The 22,941-nt window shown below is 40.5% G+C and overlaps 1 protein-coding gene and 1 long non-coding RNA gene across 4 annotated transcripts; one reads left to right on the top strand and one right to left on the bottom strand.

Annotated features, from left to right (window-relative positions):
* Positions 1-772: 772 nt before the first annotated feature.
* Positions 773-7,064, bottom strand: LOC123371108. 3 transcript variants are annotated; one of them, XR_006579709.1, is made up of 3 exons: positions 6,927-7,064; positions 6,429-6,521; positions 773-4,287 (listed from the first exon to the last, which is right to left on the bottom strand). It is a non-coding gene; the product is annotated as an uncharacterized LOC123371108 (long non-coding RNA). The 3 variants fall into 3 exon arrangements; XR_006579708.1 differs by lacking the exon at positions 773-4,287 and adding an exon at positions 5,036-6,165; XR_006579707.1 differs by having other exon boundaries at positions 6,429-7,014.
* Positions 7,065-7,219: 155 nt separating this feature from the next.
* On the top strand, positions 7,220-10,935 carry HAND2 (heart and neural crest derivatives expressed 2). Its single transcript, XM_045018327.1, has 2 exons — positions 7,220-8,432; positions 10,182-10,935. The coding sequence occupies exons 1-2, from the start codon at positions 7,890-7,892 to the stop codon at positions 10,278-10,280; spliced, it is 642 nt and encodes a 213-aa protein (XP_044874262.1). The 5' UTR covers positions 7,220-7,889; the 3' UTR covers positions 10,281-10,935.
* The last annotated feature ends 12,006 nt before the right edge of the window (positions 10,936-22,941 follow it).

Genomic DNA, 22,941 nt, shown 5'->3' with positions numbered 1-22,941 from the left:
ACAGAAAATCCGATTATAGTGTACAGGATTTCTCAATACATTGCCATTTGATTCACTGTATCGGATGATAACACTGCTAAGCATGAATATTTTAGCTAAACTTTTCACATGTGGATGAAAATGTGTTCTAGAAATGCCTAAAAAGATTGTGAATGTAATGAACACATAAGATTTATAATACCTGGGGCCTTGTGAGTTCCCTTTCACTGTATTAGTTGCTCAATTTTTCTTCCTGTGTAAAGTCTCCTAAAGGGTGCAAAAGCTCTACTTACAAGCTCAATTATCGCCTTCTGAATCCTATGGCTATTAAATACAAATGAGATGTTTGGAAAAACGTATGTTGATAATGATGTGTCAATTGCTAATGTTTTAATAACAGTGTGGAATTCAGTCCTGTTTCAGAATTCTTGTCTAAATGCAAACACTTGAATGATGCTACTTTCACTGTTTTTTTAAATAATCTGTTAAACAACTTTAATTTAGTAATATTTAAATCGTTTTCTAAATATACTTCAGACAGTTTATAAGGCACATTAAATGTTATGTAAGACATATATGTCTTTCTATAGCTACACTTATGTGTATATCTATATTTATATAAATATGTGAAGTAACGTTGTTTATTATATACATATAATACATACAGAGTATTTGTGACGGAAAATATTCACCTGGACGCAGATCAAAAGAATATTCTTAAAGTATCTAGTAAAATGGTTCTTTAGCTCCTGCTGGTAATAAAAATAAAAACAATGTTAAGATCTTTAGTTACATAAAATATTGATTTTTATTTTCAAATTAACACAATGCTATGTCCATGAAGTCGTTTCATTTTTTTCTATAGATTTTTACAAGTAAATTACATTTTTGGTCTTTATTTCTCAATCTGTTCCGTTTCTTTCGCTTTCATAAAATAAGTGTAAAAAATAAAAAGTTTTTGCTGGTCAAAGTGAGTCAAAGAAACATTTTTCGAATCACATATCAGTTGTATAATCTATAACAATAAATTACACTACTGGTGCGCATTTCCAGTAAGTCTCTTGCCTTCTGTGTTTATGTTATGACATTTCTGTTAGTAATTATTTTTATTTTAATTTTGTGTCATTTCTAACATAAGCCAGAACTTTTTCTCTTCAAGTTTTGTACACAATGCTCTCTTTTTGATAAGATGTTCTTTCCTATCCTCTTTTAGATTTTCTTCTCAAATGTTTACAGTGCTCTATCAGAAGTTTTCCAATATTTCTCCCTTGTCCCTGTCTTACTTTATTTGTTTGTGTGAAATTTAGTTTGAAAGGAGATCAGAGAGAGCAGGAGGGGTTTGTAATAAGAGAATGACCAAGTGACCTAAAGGCTGATTATGTGTCATTAACTGGAGACTTGGTGTATCCAAATTACCAAAAAGGACGTCACTCAACTAGATCAATTACATTTAGATACATATATAGGAATTGTGGTGGATGCAGCTAAACACGCTGATGCTTCTGAACAAGTGTGTTACACAACATTTGCTGTAGGCAGCTGCTTTCAACCACAACTCTTTGTATTTGAATAATTAGTGGGCAAGTCATAGCACAATATGTTACAGCAGGTAGATGAACCGAGTGGCACAGAAAATACGACATTAACATTTTGGCAGTTTGGGCAAAATTACAGTTATTTTCCGAAGCTCCAGGGGAATATTTTTAGATCAAGTAAGGTTGCTTTTTATCTCTGAACACTGCTTAAAACCAAAGCTAAATTGAGTGTCTCCATTAATATTGACAATAAAAGTGCTTATTTTTTGTTAGCATACAACCAAAGTAATGCCAGGCTAATCTTTGTTTCCTGCAAGCACGTAAACCTAACGTTAACAGGAAAATATTTATTGATCCAAACAATTCCTTTCGCCCAAGCAATCCCATCAGCACTGATTTTAAAAGCAGCTTCAAAACACAGTTCCCCCAGTAAAGCAAACAATATTAAACGAGGGGAAACTATGTGAACACCACAAACTCAATAAGAAATATTGTCTGTTCAATAGAGTATTTTATGAAGGCTTTATTATTCTTCTGGGGATCACTGGGTTTCTTAAATTCTTTTAAGTGGCATCAATACAACTCTGTATCCTTCGTCCCAAATAGAAGCAATCTTTGAATAATTGCTCACACATGCAGGGGTAAAATTGGTATGTTCATGTGTTTGCTGCACATCATTTAAACTTACAAAGTGAACGCTATCTTGTTGTTGGGGTTTATATACGCGTATGTATAAAATACACACTTAATGGCACAGATTATCATGCCTTAAATATTTGCACCCTTCAGTACTGATAATAGTAACGAACACCAGGGTTCCTATACGTCCATCCACCGCAATTAAAGCAGACTTGCAGGGCCAAATTCTGCCCTTTGCTAGACCCGTTGAAATCAATGATGTGACTGCATGAGTGTAACTGAGTGCAACTATCATGGCAAGAGTTATTTTCATTAACGCGAATTGACAGGTTTGACTTCAAATGATATTTCTCCAGCGTCCCTTCAAAACTCCATATTATTGCAGAGTTTCTGTGTTGAGTTTAGTTTATGGACTTCTAAATGGAGGTTTAGTAGTATGCAGATTTCCATCCATAGGGCACTTGGTACTTAGACACTTCAAAATACATTTGAGAATTATCTCTCTTTCTAATATATTTGGTCTCAGGTCAATGACATTATGCACTCTATAAATTTGAACACGTCTAAACTTTCAAACGATTCACGGGGAGACAGTGCTTGCTGTGAGGTAGTTAGGGCACAAACAAGGATAAGGGGAACCCTGGCTCCTCCAATGAGGTGAAGGGGTCAAACCCAGAGTTGGCTTGTAAAGGCCTCAGTTTTTAAACATCCACAAAAAAGCTCCATCTTTCTGCTTGTCTGCTCCCAGCCAGGTAGTGTAGTTAGAAGAAGCTGGGGGTACCTGATCTAAACATTTCCAGCCACGGGCCAGATTTTAAATCCGCATTCAAAAAGCCAAGATTCTGTGTTCCATAATATTTTGGAGGGATAAGGTAAAGGAGAATTTAAGCACTAAAACTGTGTATTTTGTTTAGATTACTTAGAGCCTAATTAGGAACAACGTGTATTACTATCTTCTAAGCAAGTCATTCTAAAATCAGAATAGAAAAATTCATAAACTTATTCAAGAAAGATGCTGGAGATACCTCTTGGGTCCGATCCTGCAAATCCTTACTTACATGAGCTGTTGTTATTCAAGACAACTGTCCCATTGAGTAAGGGTAACTACTTCCTTGAGTAAGAATTACCCTTGCTAGTAAGGCTTTTCAGAATAGGGTTATCCAGTCAATGTACACCATGGATCATTATTTTTTTAAGTTATTAAACTAATGTTGAGAATTGGGCAATGCTGGATGAATTTGGTTCTTTAGGGAAGACATTTGTATGCGAAATTCCAGGTATTATACTATATTTCAGTTTTCAAAGCTGTAGATTCCATTGATTCTTTACTTTATAGTTTAATCTACTTCTGCCCCCCCCCAGCTTTTGTGTTTGATGGTTTGTTAAATTCACGTCTCTATTTAAAAAATAATTTAAAATAGGGTTTAGAAAAGGACAACACCTATTAGGATGTCATTCTCCTAAAACACAGAACATGGGGTTCTATTCCTCTGGCCTGTTTCATTTCATTAAACCCTTATGGCCTGTTTACTTTTATTTATCTTGGGTAAACAGAAGAAAATAAATATATGAAAAGATCAGTATTTTTTACAAAACCATGAGCTATCTACTCCTTTTCAAATATTTAGTTTAATTCTGACTGCTTTCAAAAATAGCACACACGACCAAGCTGAAAAATGTTTTTCGAACCGCTATCATGCATTTTGAATCTTTTCGCGGGGAGGGAGGGGAAGACAAGTAAGATGCAAAATAAATGTTGGAGCTGTTCTGGCTGTTTGGGGCGTATAGCGTGTGTGCACATATGATGAACTACAATGACAACCATTGGGACTGAAAAACAATTGTGATGCTTTGCTTCTTTGGGTGCATATTCTGGTGCACAGTGTCTTGTAAAGCAGATAGCTATACACTTCTTATTTCACTCAGGGAAGGTGAAGACGCTGCTGCTGAATTGCGCCCTCCGTAGGATTCCTCCTGCTGGCACAGATCATCCGCTGAGCTTTACATGACAAAATGCCATGTACTCAGTTCCAGTATATTATTAAGAGACTTTTCTCATCTCTTGCTCTTCTTGCTCATCCAGTTCGAAGAGACTTAACCAGTGGATGCAGCAGCCTAACTTATTGCATTATTCCTGCAATACAATAAGAGACGAAAAGCATGTGAAAAGTCAAAGCCATGCTCAGCTTTGTGTGCACCAAGATATTTTACTTACAGTGAGCTAGTACATATCCGTCTGTTTATAATTTAGATAAAGATGCCCGCCTGACTTGCGACCATTTTAGCAGTTAAATCAGTGACATATCAGGAAAGACGAAGTAAAAACAAAGTATTACTTTTTTTAAAAAATGCAGTGTATCACTTATGTTTATGATAGGAAACGTACTGAGCTAAGAAATCTTTTTTAAAAATCAATTTTAGCTGCAGAAATTTCATATGCGCTGGTCAGAAAGAAAAAGACTATTGCAAATCAAACTATTATAGGTGGGTTTGTATAAGTACTTACATTTGAGAACACACATGCTGCATTTGCTCTCAAATAGACTTTATAACTTGTGTATAAAGAAGTACTGGAAATTTGTATTTAAAATCCAGTTCCCCGCTTAACTTTAGCGAGTCTTTTATATAGAAATAATGAAGGAACAATGATGTTAGCTTTGTGGACTGATGTTCAGATCAGTATCTCCAGAATCTTTTATTACTTTTTCTCTGCCTCACGTTTTCCGTTTCTTTCATCACTTGAGATGTTATCGGGACAATAGTAGCGGTTCACCAGAAACTTTCACAATTACAACGCATCCAGAATTATATTGAAACGCTCCTAGGACATTGCAATTAAGCACAATTTAACTGGGGGGAGGAGGAGACTTAGAAACAAATATACCCATTTATTCTCTGCAGGGCTATATCCTCCTCATAAACCAAAAATACTTAACCCAAAAGTAGCAAAACGTTAAAGAAAATCACTAGACTGGATTCACTGCAACATTCAAACAGTATTTTTAATCTATCTGCTTCGACATTGGCATATTATACACACAGTCATTTTTCACGTGTAAAATGCCAGTATTGTATATACATTGTTTCCTTCAAATACTGAAAATTTGAGCTCACCATTTTCAGTATCCTGACTTTAAATATAAAAACGTTTTAAACCCTTGAATAAAACTGCATATACAGTTTTACACCCAGATACATATCAATGCATATACTTATATTTATATCAACTATGCATTTAATTTTTATCGTTATTTATACATATTTGGTTAAACTCTATATTCCTCGATTGGACAACATATGTATGTATTGGGATTCATTGTTCTGTGAGTTTTCACACCACAACAATCCTCTCTTTGTTTCAATTGGCCTTTTCTCCTGCCTGTGTCAATGCAAATTTTAACTCGAAAGACAGTTCTTGATTTCATTATTGTAGAGCAGAAACAAGCTAAACAAACTGAGCATGGTGCCAACAAACGTAAATATCGCACTCTTCTTCTTTACATTCCTTATCGTTTCTTTGCGTGCAAATATATTGCATTATAGTCATAGTGAAAACTAGAAATCAGCCCCTGAATACGCTGTTGTAATGTAACAGCTCTTATTTAAATCCGCTTTTACTCCTCGGAATAATAATACACAGAAAGAAGCATTTGTTTGTTGTTTTCTCCCAAAGAGCATACTCTCTGTTGCTTAACCAAATATATCTTAATCTTCAGGGTATCATACTGAGCATTTGCAGCAATTGGATTTGAGTTTCTTCTCGGCTCCTTGCAAACTCCTGCATCTCTATCTCTCTTTCTTAATTTACGACTCACCAGCTCCCGTTGACACAGTTTTCCACACTGACTATATTGTAGTATTGCATTTTAATATACACCAAAGCACTCTATCCAGTAGCCAAGACACCTAGGGTGAGTATTTGATATTTCACAGCTATTTAGTAATATTCTGCTCCATTTGAAGATGACAGCAATTTCTTGGCGCAAGTCTCGCTTCCAAGTTACCAGTTTCCCTGTGAATTACAAGCTGAGATTCATTTTCCTGTTATAATGTGTTCAAGATTACAAAACCAAAATAGCTAAATATCTACTAGATTTCCTCCGGGCCTGACTGTTAAACAAAACTTTAACTATTCCCTTTCGATAACTAAACCTGCTTTCCACAGATGCCTGTTTTTTATTGGTGAGGGAGGAATGCAGAGAGATATTTATATATTTGTTAGTAAAAACTAGAAAATAAGCTCAGAACATGCTGTAAAAATATTCGGTTACTTACCAGTCAGGCTAGTTAAACAAGCATGCAACTGATTTCAGGCATATAACTGGTTCGGATGAATAGATGTCGTGGTATGTACATTAACTTAGCAAGCTGGAAGAGAATCATTTGATTTGTTTTTATTGTTCTTATTTAAAAGCAACTCATTCTTTGAAAACCATCTCCCTGACCATATTGTTTGCTCATTTTAGAAGTCAGTTGCTATAAAGTCAGATCCAATAGTTTTGTACTTGAAACTCATGTCCAATGAGTAGCCATAATAACTGCATTTCTCTCGGCATGAAAACGTATTGCTAGTGAGCTCTCTGTGTGCATTAACTAGCAATAAGCTAAAGTGTTTCTGGTGTATGTATATCACCATTGGTTAATCGGCAAGTGCCTCCTGAAGCTGTTTTTATGTTTTCCTCTGCTAGTTCCACACAAACACTTTGTAAAGCAATAACTGAACTGACCGTGCCGCTATTTTTTTCCATCAAAATTCTCGGCGACATACTGTACCTGGGTTGAAATGATCCAATATTTTGGTTTAATGAGTTTATTTAAAAAGAAGATTTTTGCCGAACAGCATCTGCTAAACACTTGCATTAACCTCTGTCTCCATGATAAAAGTTTTTTCCTCCCTTGTTTTAATTATATTAGGGATATGACGGGGCAGCCAATCCTAAAAGAGGAGCTCGGCAATTAGCAACGCGAACATCAAAAAGTTTTATTGAGGAGCGCCGAGGGCCCCGCCCCTGCCGCGCGGGATTGGCGGAGGAAGCCTCTGACGACATATATTAACACGAGCTGCCCGAAAGATGTAGCTGTACATGGAGATCGTGCTGGGAAATTGTGCCAGTGCCCCGCGCAGCACCAAGCCTGGGGGAATCGACGCCGCCACCTTCCTCCTCTGCATCGCCACCAGCCGGGGCGGGATTCGAGCTGCTTGCGGGCCAGCGGGCTGCCCGGTGCCCGAGCCGCCGAGCGAGCAGGAGAGGAGCAGGCCAGGCGGATGGATGCGCTCGGCTCCCAGTGAGCAGCCTCCGGCCAAGGGGGAGCGGAACGTTACCAGAGCCTTCCATGCCCAAGGCCAGCGCCGGAGCCCGACAGCGCGGGGGCGCCGCTGGAGGCCGGGCGGGTGCCTGTCACACCCCGCCGCGGCGGTGAAGGCAGAGCCGGGGGCCGCGGCGCGGAGGAGGCAGCGCGGGGCTCCAGCCAGTTTGTGGGCGCGCCGAAGCGCCAGGCCCCGCGCGGAGGAGACGCGCCGCATGAGCGGCCGGGGGGCCCAGCGCCTGGCGCCCGGGGACCGGGGAGCGCGCTGGCTCTGAGCGGGACTCTGCAGCGCCCTATGGGCAGCCGGCGGCCGGAGAGGCGCTGAGAAGAGGCGGGGGAGCGGCCGCGGCGAAGGGCGGGTCGAGGCAGCGGGCCGGGAGGCGGGAGGCTTGGTCCCGGGGCGGGGGTGGGGTGCGCGAGGGCTCGGGGATGAGTTTGGTGGGGGGCTTCCCCCACCACCCCGTGGTGCACCATGAGGGCTACCCCTTCGCCGCCGCAGCCGCCGCCGCCAGCCGCTGCGGCCACGAGGAGAACCCCTACTTCCACGGCTGGCTCATCAGCAGCCACCCGGAGATGTCGCCCCCCGACTACAGCATGGCCCTGTCCTACAGCCCCGAGTACGCCAGCGGCGCGCCGGGCATCGACCACTCCCACTACGGCGGGGGGCCGCCGGGCAGCGGGCCGCCCGGGCTCGGGGGGCCGCGGCCGGTGAAGCGCCGGGGCACGGCTAACCGCAAGGAGAGGCGCAGGACTCAGAGCATCAACAGCGCCTTCGCCGAGCTGCGGGAGTGCATCCCCAACGTGCCCGCCGACACCAAGCTGTCCAAGATCAAAACCCTCCGCCTGGCCACCAGCTACATCGCCTACCTCATGGACCTGCTAGCCAAGGACGATCAGAACGGGGAGGCGGAGGCCTTCAAGGCAGAGATCAAGAAGACAGACGTGAAGGAGGAGAAGAGGAAGAAAGAGCTGGTCAGTACATCCACAGGGGGAGGCTGTTGTTTTTGTTTGCGAGGGATTACTCTGGGCTCGTCCTTTCTTCCGGATGTGTTGGGCACAGCTGGCTTGGGGAGAGGCTGCTAGGTCAGCCAGGCTCCGTTCCAGAGCCCACAGAATGGATCTCAAATTAAATACATCATGGTGTTACACAGCACACACACGCCCCAATATACTAGCGCTGCGTGTAGGAAAGTTGATGTAGGTAACATACTGTGTGCCTTAGTTAATGGATATGAATTAATGTTTACGGGGTTTCCGAGTATGATATATGGTGTGTACATGTACGCGTACCTATAATCTGCATTAATGGATGTACCCATAATAATATATGTTATCACTGATAAAGGGAAGTGAAGACTCAATTCACTTCGGTGCAGGAGCTGTTCCAAGTGACCGGGGTGATTTTAAAATGTAAATGTATTTGGGGTGGGAAACTGGCATCTGCTGTGTGATAGAAATATTTCAGAATTGATATAGCTTGCAGCAAAATCGGGTGTAGGGTCAGATTATAATAGTTAAACCATTCCTTGCAGCTGCACACGAATGTCTTAATCATAAAATATGGTTTTGTATACTTTATTGTACATTAGCATCCCTTCAGTACCTCCTCTACTCCATTCCCCCCACAGTGTTATTTGAATTACAATTTCTAATAATAATTCTGTCTTGTCCACAAGCAACCTTTCATAACGCAGAAACACCCTGCAATCTGTTCAAATAAAAGAAACTCTGCTCATAGGGAAGGCATGTACCACTTGAATTTAACTCCAGCACAGTTTTAAATCCTTGACAAATAATGCACAGCCCCACAGGTTCACAGTAAATTATTCTCGGTTGGAATTTATGCTTTTGTTGTTGAGTTTTGGGTTGGGTTTTTGTTTTGTTTGTTTGTTTTTTCTTTTCTTTTAATTTAAGGCGAAGTGATTTTTTTATGTGGATGTTAACTCTTGGTGTAGGCCTAATGGTTTACTCAGGCAAAATTCCCACTGATTTCAATAGGGATTTGACCTCAGTGAATACAACAGGATCGGGCCTTATATGAATGGATGTGCACTTCTCATAATATATTGACAATGGTGTTATTTAGTGGTTTGCGGACTTTAGCTAGAATGTTCATCATTGACCTACTAGTAATTCGGGTCTTCTTATAAGTTAATGCTCCACTGAAACCTCAAGTGTGTGTGTGTATACCATATGATATATAAATGTAATTTATATTTGAAATAAAATATACACTCCTGAGATCTGACCGGGGAGGGCCGCTTAACCCTAAAGAAGCCCACAATGAAAAGCAGGCTGTGATTATTCTGACTGTTGCTGTAGGTGGCTTTTTAACCCGAAGAAGCTTTGTTTACGTTTGGAAATGAGTCGCTCTTGCCACGATCGCGATCGGTGCAAAATAACAGCACAGTCGCTATTTTGCAAAGAATGAAACATATAAACTGGTGTGCAGGTTTTTTTACAGTACCCGCAGCTTTCTGCGAAAAGCCCGTAAACGGGCGTTTGTTTGTCAAGCTTTCTAGCCGAAAGTTTGTCCTGTAGCTTGGAGGCCTTTGCAGGAGCCTGCATGGATCTTTGTAGATTTCTATCGCCAGCTTTGGATTTCCCTCTTCTGCGGGGGAAGAAGACAAGGAGTGGGTGACGGAGGTTACGAAAGGTAAAGGAATATAATTTCTAAACTTCTGCTTTGTTTCTCTCTTTTTTTGCACGCTGTCTTCCCAGAATGAAATATTGAAAAGCACAGTTAGCAGCAACGATAAGAAAACCAAAGGGAGGACTGGCTGGCCGCAACATGTCTGGGCTTTGGAGCTCAAGCAGTGAGCGCCGCAAGACTGAAGAACTCAAGGAAATCTCCTAGACTCATTAGAGAGATTTGATCTGAGGACTTTTTGTATTTGGAATCATCCAGTTTATTTATGTGCAATTTCTCCCCCACCCCCCAAAATGTGGATATTCGAAGAAAAGCATTCCATATTTTAATATGAAGAGGAAACTCCAGCTTGGTAAGGGGTAATGTCGTCTCAGTAGTTCGTGAATGTTATTTCTCTGTTTGTATAGAACACACGGGGAAAAATAGAAAAGAAAGGGGGGAAAAGACTCCCTGGCATTAGTGTGTATGTGAAGTGTATCTTTAATACTTGGCCTTTTGGATATAAATATTCATGGAATTATAAAATTATATTTCAACAGAAACAGTTGCACCAATGTTTCAGTTGGCTTGGTATTTACTATGGTAACTTTGTTGTGGTCGTTCAGTATTTGAAAATGTTTTCAGCAGCTATTTGTTATGTGCACTTCCGTCCTTAAGGGGGGAAAAAGTGGAGTTTAATTAATATTGAAGGTGTAAACGTTGTAAGTATTCAATAAACCACTGTGTGTGTTTTTTACAAAAAAAAATCTTTTTATGTTTTATACCTCAAATGTTTTTAAATAACAACGTTGTTATAGTTTTCATAATATTTAAGATATTCGGAAGTAAACTAAATTATAAAGATTGCCTCTAAGTTTATTTTTAAGCAACTCATCGAGTGAAAAGAGGGAGGGGGAAAGAATCTTACCAGCAGTGCGCGTGTTAAAGGGAAAAAATACAGTTACTCTAAATATAAATTCCTTGTGGTAGTGTTTTCCAGGCATGAGATTTAATGCTAACGGGAAATGGACATAGGTACAAACCTTGATCAAATCAGAATGACTGATATGCATGTTTTCCTAAGAAAGACAACATTCCTACAATAAGAGCGCTTGGAACACGAGTCACTTGAAATATAATTTTAGGAGTTTAGATATTAAAATTGTAATTTAAAAGTGTCCGTGAGGGAGAGAGAAGTGTTGTGAATTGATTACATCTTTCTTGGCGCTTATTTCCTGCAACCAGAGCTAGTTATCTGTTTTCCCGAGGTGACTGCACGCGAAGCCCGGAACGAGAAAGATGTTGTATAGGGTTATATAGATGTTGTATAGGGTTATATAGAGAAGACTCCGACCTCAATGGGCTAGGACTGAGGGTCCGCAAAGGAAGCTTAGAGCTTTGCTATAAGTGATTATGTAACAGGTAATTTTAGGTCCAGTAAGAAACAGTGAACAAGGCAAGGGATTTGGAGGGACAAGCAAAATTTACAATGAGATGCAGTGAACTCCCGGGCCGCACGTTTCCAGTCTGCCACAGTGAGCACATCTTTTTTTTTTTTTTATCCTCTCCTGTCTCCAGGCTAGCAACTGCCTGCGGTTTGGCCCCTTTACTTTTAATACGTAAAATTGCTTCCCTCAATCCCATCTTCCATCCTTTGTATCTGAACAGTTAAAAACTACCATCTTTGTCCATCACCAGTCCTCGAAATTGACTATTCACCTTGCCAGTCCAACCAAAGTAAATGAGTGTATTGCAGCGTTCTGAGGACTGGACACTTCCTACTGTATTTACACCTAGAAATCCAGCCTTATAAACTGCTAAACTTTTAAACAAGCGGTTTACCTAAGGAAGCTTCCAGGGATTATGGGAAACGGTTTCTATCTGTACTATAAACCTCAGTTTAATATTTTTGTGGCCTCAGGATTCTTGCACGAATGTAACCTCAATCAATCTGGCTCTCTTACAAGGTTATGGTAGTGCTTAATTAAGTGGCTTGTGGCCAGCTCTTACAATAAGAGTAGGTAGATTTGCAATTGCCCATAAAAAGATAAGAGAGCCCTTACACCGTTTGCCAGTCTCTCTGACAATGGGAAGGTTGAAGGGTTAGAACAACTAAGCAAAAGTGATGTGCCCTTTCTCCCTTCGGGCCAGGCAGCCTGGGTTTGTGTTTGGGTGTAGGGTTATGTTTACAGACACTTGCCTTTGTTTATAACCCTTCGAGAGAAGAGTCTCCCTTTTGTTTTCTTTTCCTTCCCTGCTAGCTTCCCAGTTGATAGCGGAAGGTCTCCCCCTGCTCCATTTGTGTTTGACGTTGCTAATGTTGCCAAGGTAGGTTAAAGGCTCCAATGGTGCAGCTATTACAATGGGAGACGTATCGAGATGCTACTAATTATAACTCCAGATTAGAGAAGTATTCCCCGGTAACTGTCTGCAAATACCCAGTTGTTTTATCGATCAACTGAATCCTCATACCATTGGGTGTGTGTTTAATACACGCGTTTAATGTGTGATCTTTAAGCACAAGCCAATCGTTTAGAAACACGGAGCTGCGGAAGTCTTGCTGCATTAGGCACTAGTGAAAATACTCCTTAAAACTGCTTTTTCGTTGTGGTCTGTCCTTTTCCTCGATCAGGAAAACAGCTTCCTTTTACTTCCAGAGCCCTGCAGGGCTGTAATCTATATCTGGCTACATCGTAGCCCAACGACCCAGCGCCTCTCTGGCAGATTCAGGATGCCATTGTGAAGATAGTAGTAGCCTTTTTGGCGTTTCCTATACAAGGAAAATGAACTCTCCCTTTGCATTTCATTTCTCAAACTGGCTGCACCCTTGGACCCGCTAAAAGGGATCTATTTTAATTGCTTGGTAATGAGGATGTTGCCATTTTCTCAGGAGCAATCATTCCTGGAGTTAAATCACAAGAGCCCTAGACAGGCCGGAGCCGACAAAAATGTAGGTTTTGACGTTAAAAGCTAAATGGGGAAGCAGGGCGGTGGAAGGTAAATTGATGGTAGATTGGGATGTCAGTGTGCCTTGGCCCCACATCTCCTAAAGGAGCTGTGTGGCTGATAACATTCTGAATGGTGAACCAGAAGCTTTTCCACAGCCGTACGGCCTGCTCTCTGGGAAAGAGTTTTAAAAGAAACTGTATCTACCGGTAGGTTCTTAAGGTCATTACTAAACATATTTGCCTCCTCATATATTCCACGTCTGCCCTCCTTGATAGCTACTCAGTGACACAGACTGTTCACTGATATAAAGGCACTTATGAACTGATGGTATTGGGAAAATATCAGTGTACTCTTGCTAGTTAATAATTGCTAGGCCTTTCCATATTATTCTACAGGTAATCTGAGAGGAAAAGTTAAGAATGAGGAACAGAGGTGTAAAGCCAAACTGCATAATTATAAGTTGCCAAACTAAACGTTTTGTGAACATTTTCAGTATTTATACAATATTTTAAGTACCTCACCTGTCTTTTAAGATAATACATCTACGTTGGTTGTTTTGGAAAAAGAATTCACAATGTTATCTGTGTCCTCTGCCTCAAAAACAACCTTCGTTTTTTTCTTTTGAGGAGCAAGAAAAATACCTTATTATAAAATTATGTCCTATAAACCCATAATCACCCAGTAGTCCTAATGAATTCAGTAGGACTACTGAAGAGAGAAGAATTACTCACGTGAGTAAGAGTTTGTAGAATCTGGAGGCGAGAAAGGGAGACAACTTTAATGTAAAATAACATGGAAATATATCACTAATGATTCTTAAAATTAAATGTAAAGGGTCGTGTTTAAGCTATGAACTCTAATGAGTAGTTTGAGATATTTTATGGGGCACATTCTGCTCTCAATTACGATCGTGTTAATCCATAGTGTAAATTAGGTGGAGTTACTCCAGATTTAGAAATCCGAATCCTGATTTCGCTGGAGTCAATAGCAAAACTTTCATTGACTTCGGTAGGGTCGATCGGGCCCTTATGTGGGTGTAAGAGGGAGCAGAATGTGTCCTTACACTTTTCTTGTGATTCAGATAATAACAAATGGATGGGGGCATGGCACATTTTATATTTTATTAATTCGTTTCCTAAAAGCTTGTATTACAGTGAAATTGAAACAAGGGAATTTATGGCTGGTTCAAATGTAGGAATGGAAACGATTTTCTGTTTTAACAGTATACATATTAGTAGCGTTAGTTTGGATTTATTGATAGATCATCTCTCACACTCTCTCTGCAGGATATCTTAGGTCTAGTATGTGATATAATTGTTCTTTAACCTTACCTTTAGGTAACATTTTTCATGTTTTTCAAAGCATTTGCACAATGGAGGGTGTGTGCAAAGCCTACGTTTTCTACTATTCAAATCACTTTGGAAAGTATGTAAACATTACATCACTGAGGTTATTCTGATGTAATAGTATTGAGTCTGGATATTAAAAAGGAAGCTCGTTGATTTTTAAATAGCAGAAATGGTAATGGGAGTCTTCAGGTTTTATGCACCGCGGGATGTTGAAGATAGTTGATACCGTTCTTCTTGGAGCCATGGCTGTCATTTTTGGTTGTTTTATGAGTACTCCACGCTGTTAGATTTCCATATAATCTATGTTTTCCTGGGGGAAGAAGGAGGAGAGAATATGAATAACCGATTTTTCACCTATCAGTTTACAGTGCCCCATCTCCGAGTAGATAACTATGGTTAATTTATCATTTTCAAAGATGGCGTCAAAGATAGGTGTAATGGGGCCTTTCCATAAAGATTGTGGATACCCGTAGAACGACAGCTGAAATTTCCAGATGTAAATGGAAAAAGCACCAAGGTTGCTGTTTCAGAGAACAAACATGAAGCACGAGCCCCACGATGACGCTGCATCATTTTAATGATATAAAATGTTATCTTTTGCGCCTGAAAACATATTTTAAATCCTTCTACCCTCAACCCTACCCAAAAAAAAGCCCTTCATTAAGTGATAGAAAGGAAACGAATCCCACATTTCTGCGACTGTAATCCACTCTGTAATAACTAGGGCTTATCATTTTTTGCAGGCTATGAAATATGTTCCCCTTCAAAACCAGCTCCAATCTCTTCCATTTCTAATTGGCCAATTACTGCTCAGCTGTTTCAGTTTGCACAGTATAATAGAGATTAAAGCGTAGTTGTTATCTGAATTATATATTCACATAAATTCTACAAAGCATGTAGATTCGAAAGGCCTGTTGCTTTCTGGGAAGTCTTTGTGGCCCTTCCCCCTATTTCCCCCAAACGCAGTATGATGTTTCCCCCCATTTTCCTCCAGAAATTTTGCTGCTTTGATGATCAGATTGTAGAGCACTGATTACAAATTTATTCTTAGGCACTATGTACGTCTTTATATCTGCTATTAGAGACATCTGGGAGTGATTACAGCCCGCCCTCCCCCATTTCTGCTCCCTCTATCTTGCAGCAAGAGCCTAGAGACATGTTGACGTCAGATCAGACGGCTAGGAGCCATCCTGCTCTCGAGTTGGGTGCAATCATCGCCGTGCTTTCCAAACTCTATCTAAAGTCCAGTCCGCCCGCTGGAATGCGGATGCAATGGGACGGGATTAAAAAAAAACAACCCTTTACTTTTAACTCAGAGGATTTTACTTCTTGAGATTTCCAGTCAAGCTTCTTTGTTTACTTCTTGCCAACATCAGAAACAGAGGGAAATACACTGGTGCATTCCACGTTGCAAATGCCCTGCACGAGTGTTAGCGGTGGAGTCTTTCTCCGTTTGCATTCGATCAGAGCGCTGTCTTCCAAAGTAAATACTAGCTAGGCAGCTTTCCACCTTATGTATTGGCAGGAACAAATTAGTGAAGCAAAGTGCAACTTTTACGTTCCAGGAATCTGTGTCTCAGGCTCCCCATCCCCCACGCACAAAACCGCTATCCAACATGTAGTCCAATTTACAACCAGCCGGGCAAGCTGGAGCCTTTAGTAAAACAAAATGAGTTTCCTAGCTCAATGAACTCTAGCGCTGCTGGCAAAGAGATGACTTTGCACCTGTTATTAAATTCTAATGAATCATATTTAATTCAGGGCAGTGAGAGACTAATAATAATTAACAGCTTGCATGTTTGTGTATGGTTCAGCAGGATGCATGAGCACACGTTATGGGGATATTTTTATATTATTCTGTTGCATCATCATCATTATCATCTTACACGTTAGGTGACATTTTCCAGGAGAATAAAGCAAAAAAAAAATCAATAAAATACAACTTTGGCATTTGGCGTCCACTCCCAGTCCTTTAAAAGGCATTGTAAGAATACAGCCACGTGTGAAACTGTACATTTCCAGCGGCACTGTTGGTCATATACAGAGAGGGGGGATTTAAAAAATGCTGATCTTGTCTCTAAAGGCGAGAGATAATGGTGGCGTATTTGTCTGAAGGATTAAAGTAAAATAGTATCACCAAGCGAAAGAGCCCTATGTGCCCCTAAAAGGTTATGGGATCCCATTTCTAGCTTTGTTCCAGCAAAAGCCACCACAAAGCTCTACATCTATAATCTCAAAAGGAAAAGGAACGTTTCCTTGTTAAATCAGTGAAAATGGTATGCTGCGCCTTTGGCTCCCTACCACCTCCATAAAGAAAACGTGTAGCACTGGGGCTTGTACAAAAAAGGAAAAGTAAAAAAGAAACCTGACCAAAACTCTGAGTAAATCCCATGCCAAAGCTGTGCGAGAGAGCTCTGTAATGGTCACTGGTAGTGTGCAAGGCAAAAGGTGTCTGGTGGCTTCCTGGGCCCTTCTCTTTGAAAAGCTGCATTATTTGGGTCAGAAACATCATCAGATACAGGAATGTGCGCATTCAGACCATGGGCCGAATCCTGCTGGCCTACAGCTGCATGTGGTCTCGCTGAAGTTAATGGGGGCTCCATGAATGGAATAAGGCCGACAGGCATGGGGGAGGCGAAAAGGATTTGGCCCTATATGCTTGACATGACAAAAGAAAGAAAGAAAGAAAGAAAGAAAGAAAGAAAGAAAGAAAGAAAGAAAGAAAGAAGCGCTTACAGTCAATAGAGAACTGGTGTTTAGGTTTGTTACCCTTAAATAATGCAATCAGGAGTACGTTTCTGAGACCAGCAACAGTATATTAGTGGGACAATGGAGCTCAGTCTGTATTTCGAACCTGTTTATTTGTTAATCACGAATAGCGTGTAACGGAGAATTCTCTCTGGGTGTGTTGCAGCCCAAAGTATTTGAAAAATGGACAGCGATATTTTAATGTATAGCAGAAGACTCTCTTTCCGTCCACGTATATTGAATAAACATGTGGAGATTATAGAGCCGTTGAGTCTCCTATAGGGGCTCTATTTATATGCCATATGTTGCTATTGGCTAACAGAGCTGCGTATGATGAATACAAAACAGTATATACACGCAAACTAATATAAGTTTAAAAATGGGTCTAAAAGACAAAGAAACAACTATAATAAAATACAGGAGGAGAAAGAGCTTTACAAATAAAACATCATTCAAAAGCAAACCAGCATCAGGTTTGCTTAGTCTGTTGAAACAAACATTTTCCAAATGGCCTGATCTTCTTACGGGGAACTCAATACCTGAGCAAAGATTGAAAAGGGGGGCCAGAGAAAGAGAGCAACCCGAGTGGCCGTTTAGCCGAATTAAACCCTTAGTGGGTTCAGTCAGTGCAGTGTATGAAAAGGAGCTTTTCAAAAACAGAACTCGAGAACTGGACGGTAGGGGTGGGGGTAGCTGCGCTTGTGTTGTTGTGCCGGGTGAATGTTAGGCTAGCAAAAGGCCTGGCCTTGACTGTCCTTCATACGTTTCTAAAATCTGGTTTTCATAGAGGCGCTCAGTAATTGCCTAAAGCCGTAACTGTCTCTGAAATTATTCATTAAAGTCATTCTGAGGAATCTCACAAAGCCAATTCCTACATTTATGGCCTTTGCATCATCAAGATATGACATCACCCTTCATCCCTTATTATTACTGTTATTATTTCTTTATTTTAGTATTAAATTGCCACGGAAGGGTGTTTTTTTGATAATTAGTCCAGGTATATTTCCCCCTTTTGGCGAAGGAGCGTGATGCAGGTCCACCAGACACCCTTTGATTGAGGAGGGTATTTTTGGGAGCTGCAGTGTTGTGCAGAAGATCATGTCTGTGCCCTGTGGTGCTGTCAGCTGTGACAGATCCCAGATGCAGCCGCTACTGTATGGCAGATTGAGTTTCTCAGCAGAAAACTCTCTCCCTCCCTCCTAAACGTCTTCAAAAACCTTCTCCAGATACTGCAGGTCACTTCGGCTGAATCGGGAAAAGTTGAACAAAAGTTTTCCTTTCGCTTCTTCTCTCTGGCTCTCTCTGCTAGGGGAGCCTCCCTCTGATCCCAACCCTGGGTGTCAGCTGTGGGCCTGCCAGGCTGTTCCCGGCCGCTTGTGATCACAACACGCCCCGCTGCTCTGCTGATGGGAACAGAGGTTGGCAAGGAGGACAGAGAATCCGCAGGTAAGTGCAGAGACTCTCCGGGCAGGGCAGGGCATGAGCTCCCTCTATCGCAGGAGGTGATTGTATTCCCTCGACAGCGCTTCTTGCGCCTGTGATTCCCCGGGGATGCGTCAAACCTCACGGAGAAGGAGCCCCCTTCATTGCCAGTCATCCCAGCCTAAACCCGCCTCGAGTTTCTGCAGCGATTAGAGAGGCCGAGGAAGTCTGGCCTTGGGGATCTGCGGAGAGAGCGAGGGATTCCCCTGGGCTCCGGGTTCTGCGGTTAACCAGCGGTTCCTGGGGAAGCAGTAAAGGGGAGATGGAAGGTGGTCCGACCTAAGGGAAACAGGAATCCAGTGTGATCCCAGCGTTGTCCCACGGGAGCCTGGGGAATCCGCTTCGGAGTGGATAGGGGACGGAACCCTGAGCACAGACCTCCACCCACCACGAGCAAATACCCCTAGCCCGCGTGTGAGCCGGCCCAGCAACCAACCAACCTTTAGAAGCAGTTCCTGTCCCTGACTCCCACAAAGCAGGCTCAGAAGAACTCCCAGGAATTTACACCTCTTCAAGCAGAAGGCGCCCTGCTCCCTTCCTTCAGACTGAATCCGGCCACTCACACGCTGAAACTAATCCAGATTAATACTTTGTGACGTTGTTGGCTGGCTCAGTGTTACTCAGTGTGTGTAAGTAACAGAGCGGGTGTAATTTCCACAACATTTTCAGATCAAACACAGAATTATAAATTTAATGTAATGCTATGTAGCTCTCGACAGCACAGTCCTGTCCCGACATGAGAAAATAACAACGCTCTTAGCGTTGCATTAGTTAGTTCTTAAAGCAAATACACATTTCAGTGCTTTACCTCTCAGTACGTTGAATTATACTTTTCGTTTTGTTTGCTTTGCTTTGCTTTTAAGGATGCTATTTGAATTATCAGGTAGGAAGCGCAAATTTCCCTTCCGAATGGTGGATAAACATTCCTCTTTCTCTTTGCGCAGTTTGTAGTTTTCTGTTCATTCAGCTCGATCAGTTTCTGTTTGTTTTGTGAATCTTGCTCACTAGATTTTGATGGAGAGATTTAACCAAAAAAAAAAAGAGACAAAAAAAAATCCCGGAGTTAGCAACATGTGAGCTAAATACTGGAGTTAAAAATATCCCCAGCTCAGCTTCTTGGCAGGCAGTGAATGAGGAGGAGGCTGGTCGCTGTAATGTTGCTTCGGCAAATAATGAGTGTGGGTTTGAAAGCCTTCGCTGGGAATTTCATACCATTCTGTCCTGCAGCAAAGCGGGGCTCAGTGACTCCGGTTTTGAACCGTGAGTGATATTAGACCGGTTTGTAACAGAAGAGGTGAAACTTAAAGAAAATAAACTTTTTGTTGCTCTTTCTTGATTTCTAGATCCTTTAAATAGACAGAAGTGATCTTGGGCAAGACATATTATTCAGTGGTTCTATGCAGGCTGCAATATTTCAGTACATTTGTCTAACCTCAGCTCTGTCACTTTTAAAAATATAAATAAGTAAAACAAAGCAATCATAACCCCTTCACCGAAAAATGAGATACCAAGCCTTTGATGTTTTCTAAGGACTCCTCTCCAACCTCTCACAAAAATATTTCATGGTTAAGGGGTTGTTTTATTGTTATTATTATTTCGGGGTGGGGAGGTTCGCATAACAAATATACACAGACACAAAGGTGCAGTCTTATATTTAATCTACTCGGTACAAACCTAGTTTTGTGTCTGCAAAATCAGCGACGCTTAAGCCTGGTTGCTCGTCTTTCTCCACATTATGCTATTTTTTTTATTTCGTGATCCTCAATAGCTAACATACAGGTTGTGAAAAACCTTTCTTAAAAACCACCTGAACCGAGTTCTCCATAGTAGAGGCTTTTCCACTGCAAAGTGCTTGGATGCAAAGTGCTTTACTCATACACCTACCCCTGATAAAGGTTCCCACTAAATTCAGTTTCAGTCTTTTTTTCCCCTGATGAATTGAAAGGCTTGATGTCAACCCCCCGCCAAACCCGCTTCCCTTTTATTTTTAAGTTCTTGCCTTTAGCAGAAGTATAATTGTGACCCTGCCTGATCCATAGAGCCTCCTGTTGGGAGCAGTTAGCTGTGGTTGCATTAGGACTGAGGACCTCCCAAGTGGCTTTGGCCTGGGTGTCATAGGAAAGGACTCTGCACATTGTCCGTTCGCTCTCATCAAAGTCCCAGGCACTATGGAGCCAGCAGTTCTGTTGTCGACGTTATATGGCTTGGAAAAATAGTAAACAATTTTTTTCCCAAGCCATCCATCCAGCAGCACGGCGACCTTCCTAGGATCCAGAAACTTAACAAACTTTTTCATAACTTTAGGTATATGAAATGATTTACATTTCCGGCTGGTCTGTCAATGTGACAGTAATTTACAGTGTGATAAAAACACGTTTACAACAACAGATCATGTTCAAGTAGTACCTTACCAAGCAAAAGATTTTAAGAGTACACAGAAAATGAATCTTTGTCATGCACTTTTGCAGTACACCTTTCTTAAGAAACGAACATATTTAAATTGGAAAATAGGTAAAGTAGACAAGGACAGAAGCTAAAGTGTATGAAATCAATATAGAACTTTTGTTTATACTATGTATATTATATATATGCACATATAGTATATTTCTCTCAGGCTTTAACCGACTGTATACTTTTAGTCTAATGTAACAGGACCAAATCTCGCTCGCTTTGCTGAAAGGACTGGTTTAGATAGGGACTAAACTGAAAAGTAAAGCAGGCATAATTTGGTCCTGGATCGATTTTATTTAAACATTTTTATTTATTTCTGCTTTGGAGTCTAAAATCGAGTAGTTACGTTAGCGTTTAGGGAAAGGAAGTTCATGTTTTCCCGATCTAATCTAATTAAGCGGATATGGACTGTTTTGCAAAATAGCCAGGGTAACACAGTTAACAACTCCTTAGGAAATTCTGTTCTGTTTTCACCACCGCGGGTGCATTACTTTTTATTGGCATGGTTTTTTTATTTAAAAGCACAAGATGAATTTGGAAACTAATGTAGAACATCCCCGTTCCACATAGACACTATAAAGGTTTTGTAAATTACAATTATGTGAAATTGGCATACAATTCAAGAACAAAATGAACAAATGTTTTTTTTGTTTAGCAGCAACAAACCACATGCAGCAGTTACCGCTTTGAAGTTATTTGTAACCATTTTTACGTAAATAATATTTTTCCAACAATGATATTTTTTCCAACCCCTGACGTTTTCTACAGATAAATAGTATAGTTTAGTGATCAAAATTTATCTTTTGAACTCTCATATAAAGGTATGCAGTTCTCTCATGTAGATATACACAGACCTCTCTCTCACACACACAAAAACACGCACACTCATCTGTTCATGCATTTATGGCCTAATGAAAGTATACCCAATGGAGAAAAGAATGCATGTAACTGTGAAATATGAAGAACGTGAATGCATTTTTTAAACCGAGGCATGATGTTTAAGTATGTTAAGATGGACACCCCAGCTCCGTTTAGCTCTATAATAGCCCAGTTATTTTTACTAAACGATCAGGACTGGCTCTAAGTGACCTCTAATGATTTAAAACAATTTTCTATCATTCCATGAGAAAAAATACACCAGTCATTGAGAATAATTGGCAAAACATATGAGCTAGTGAACGTTTTATCTTTATTTAGGAGACGTCGTCTGCAAGATCACCTCGGTTTTCATCCATTGATGTAAGAATGAAACTCTAACAGTATATTCTTCAAGAGAGCTAGACAGCTTCAGAAATTCATCAGTCCTTAAAGAAAAAAAACATATTTCTCTCTATTTCTATAAAGGCAATATTCATGTTTTGCCATTTTCTGTAATATATCCAAATTCTGAATTTGACACTCTTAGTATTACTATTGGGAAAATAAAAAAGTCTTACAACTTCTTTTATTGGCTCTATGTCTGCGCGCGCGTACCACACTGTGTGTATGGTGTACATACAGAGTGTATATATAATAATGTGCATAGCTATAAACTCTCTCTATATTACATACAATGTATAATATATACACTCTACGTATGTGTGTGTGCATATATACTATATATAGTGTTATATATATATATGTATAGCTATAAACTCTCTATATATTACATATAATGTATTATATATACACTCTACGTATGTGTGTGCATATATATACTATATATAGTATATGTTATATATATACTATATTTAGTGTATATATAGATAGTATGTACACACACACCAGTTTTAAGGTCGATTATCTCTGATGTTGATATAGATATCACACACACACACACACTTTAAAATTCCAAGAGTTTTGTACAAAAGTTTTCGATGTGTTTTTTTAAAGA

This window comes from Mauremys mutica, chromosome 5 (assembly GCF_020497125.1).
Source record: "Mauremys mutica isolate MM-2020 ecotype Southern chromosome 5, ASM2049712v1, whole genome shotgun sequence".
Classification (NCBI taxonomy): Eukaryota; Metazoa; Chordata; order Testudines; family Geoemydidae; genus Mauremys; species Mauremys mutica.
The sequence above is the reverse complement of the archived record's forward strand: the minus strand, read 5'-3'. Positions and strand labels throughout refer to the sequence as shown.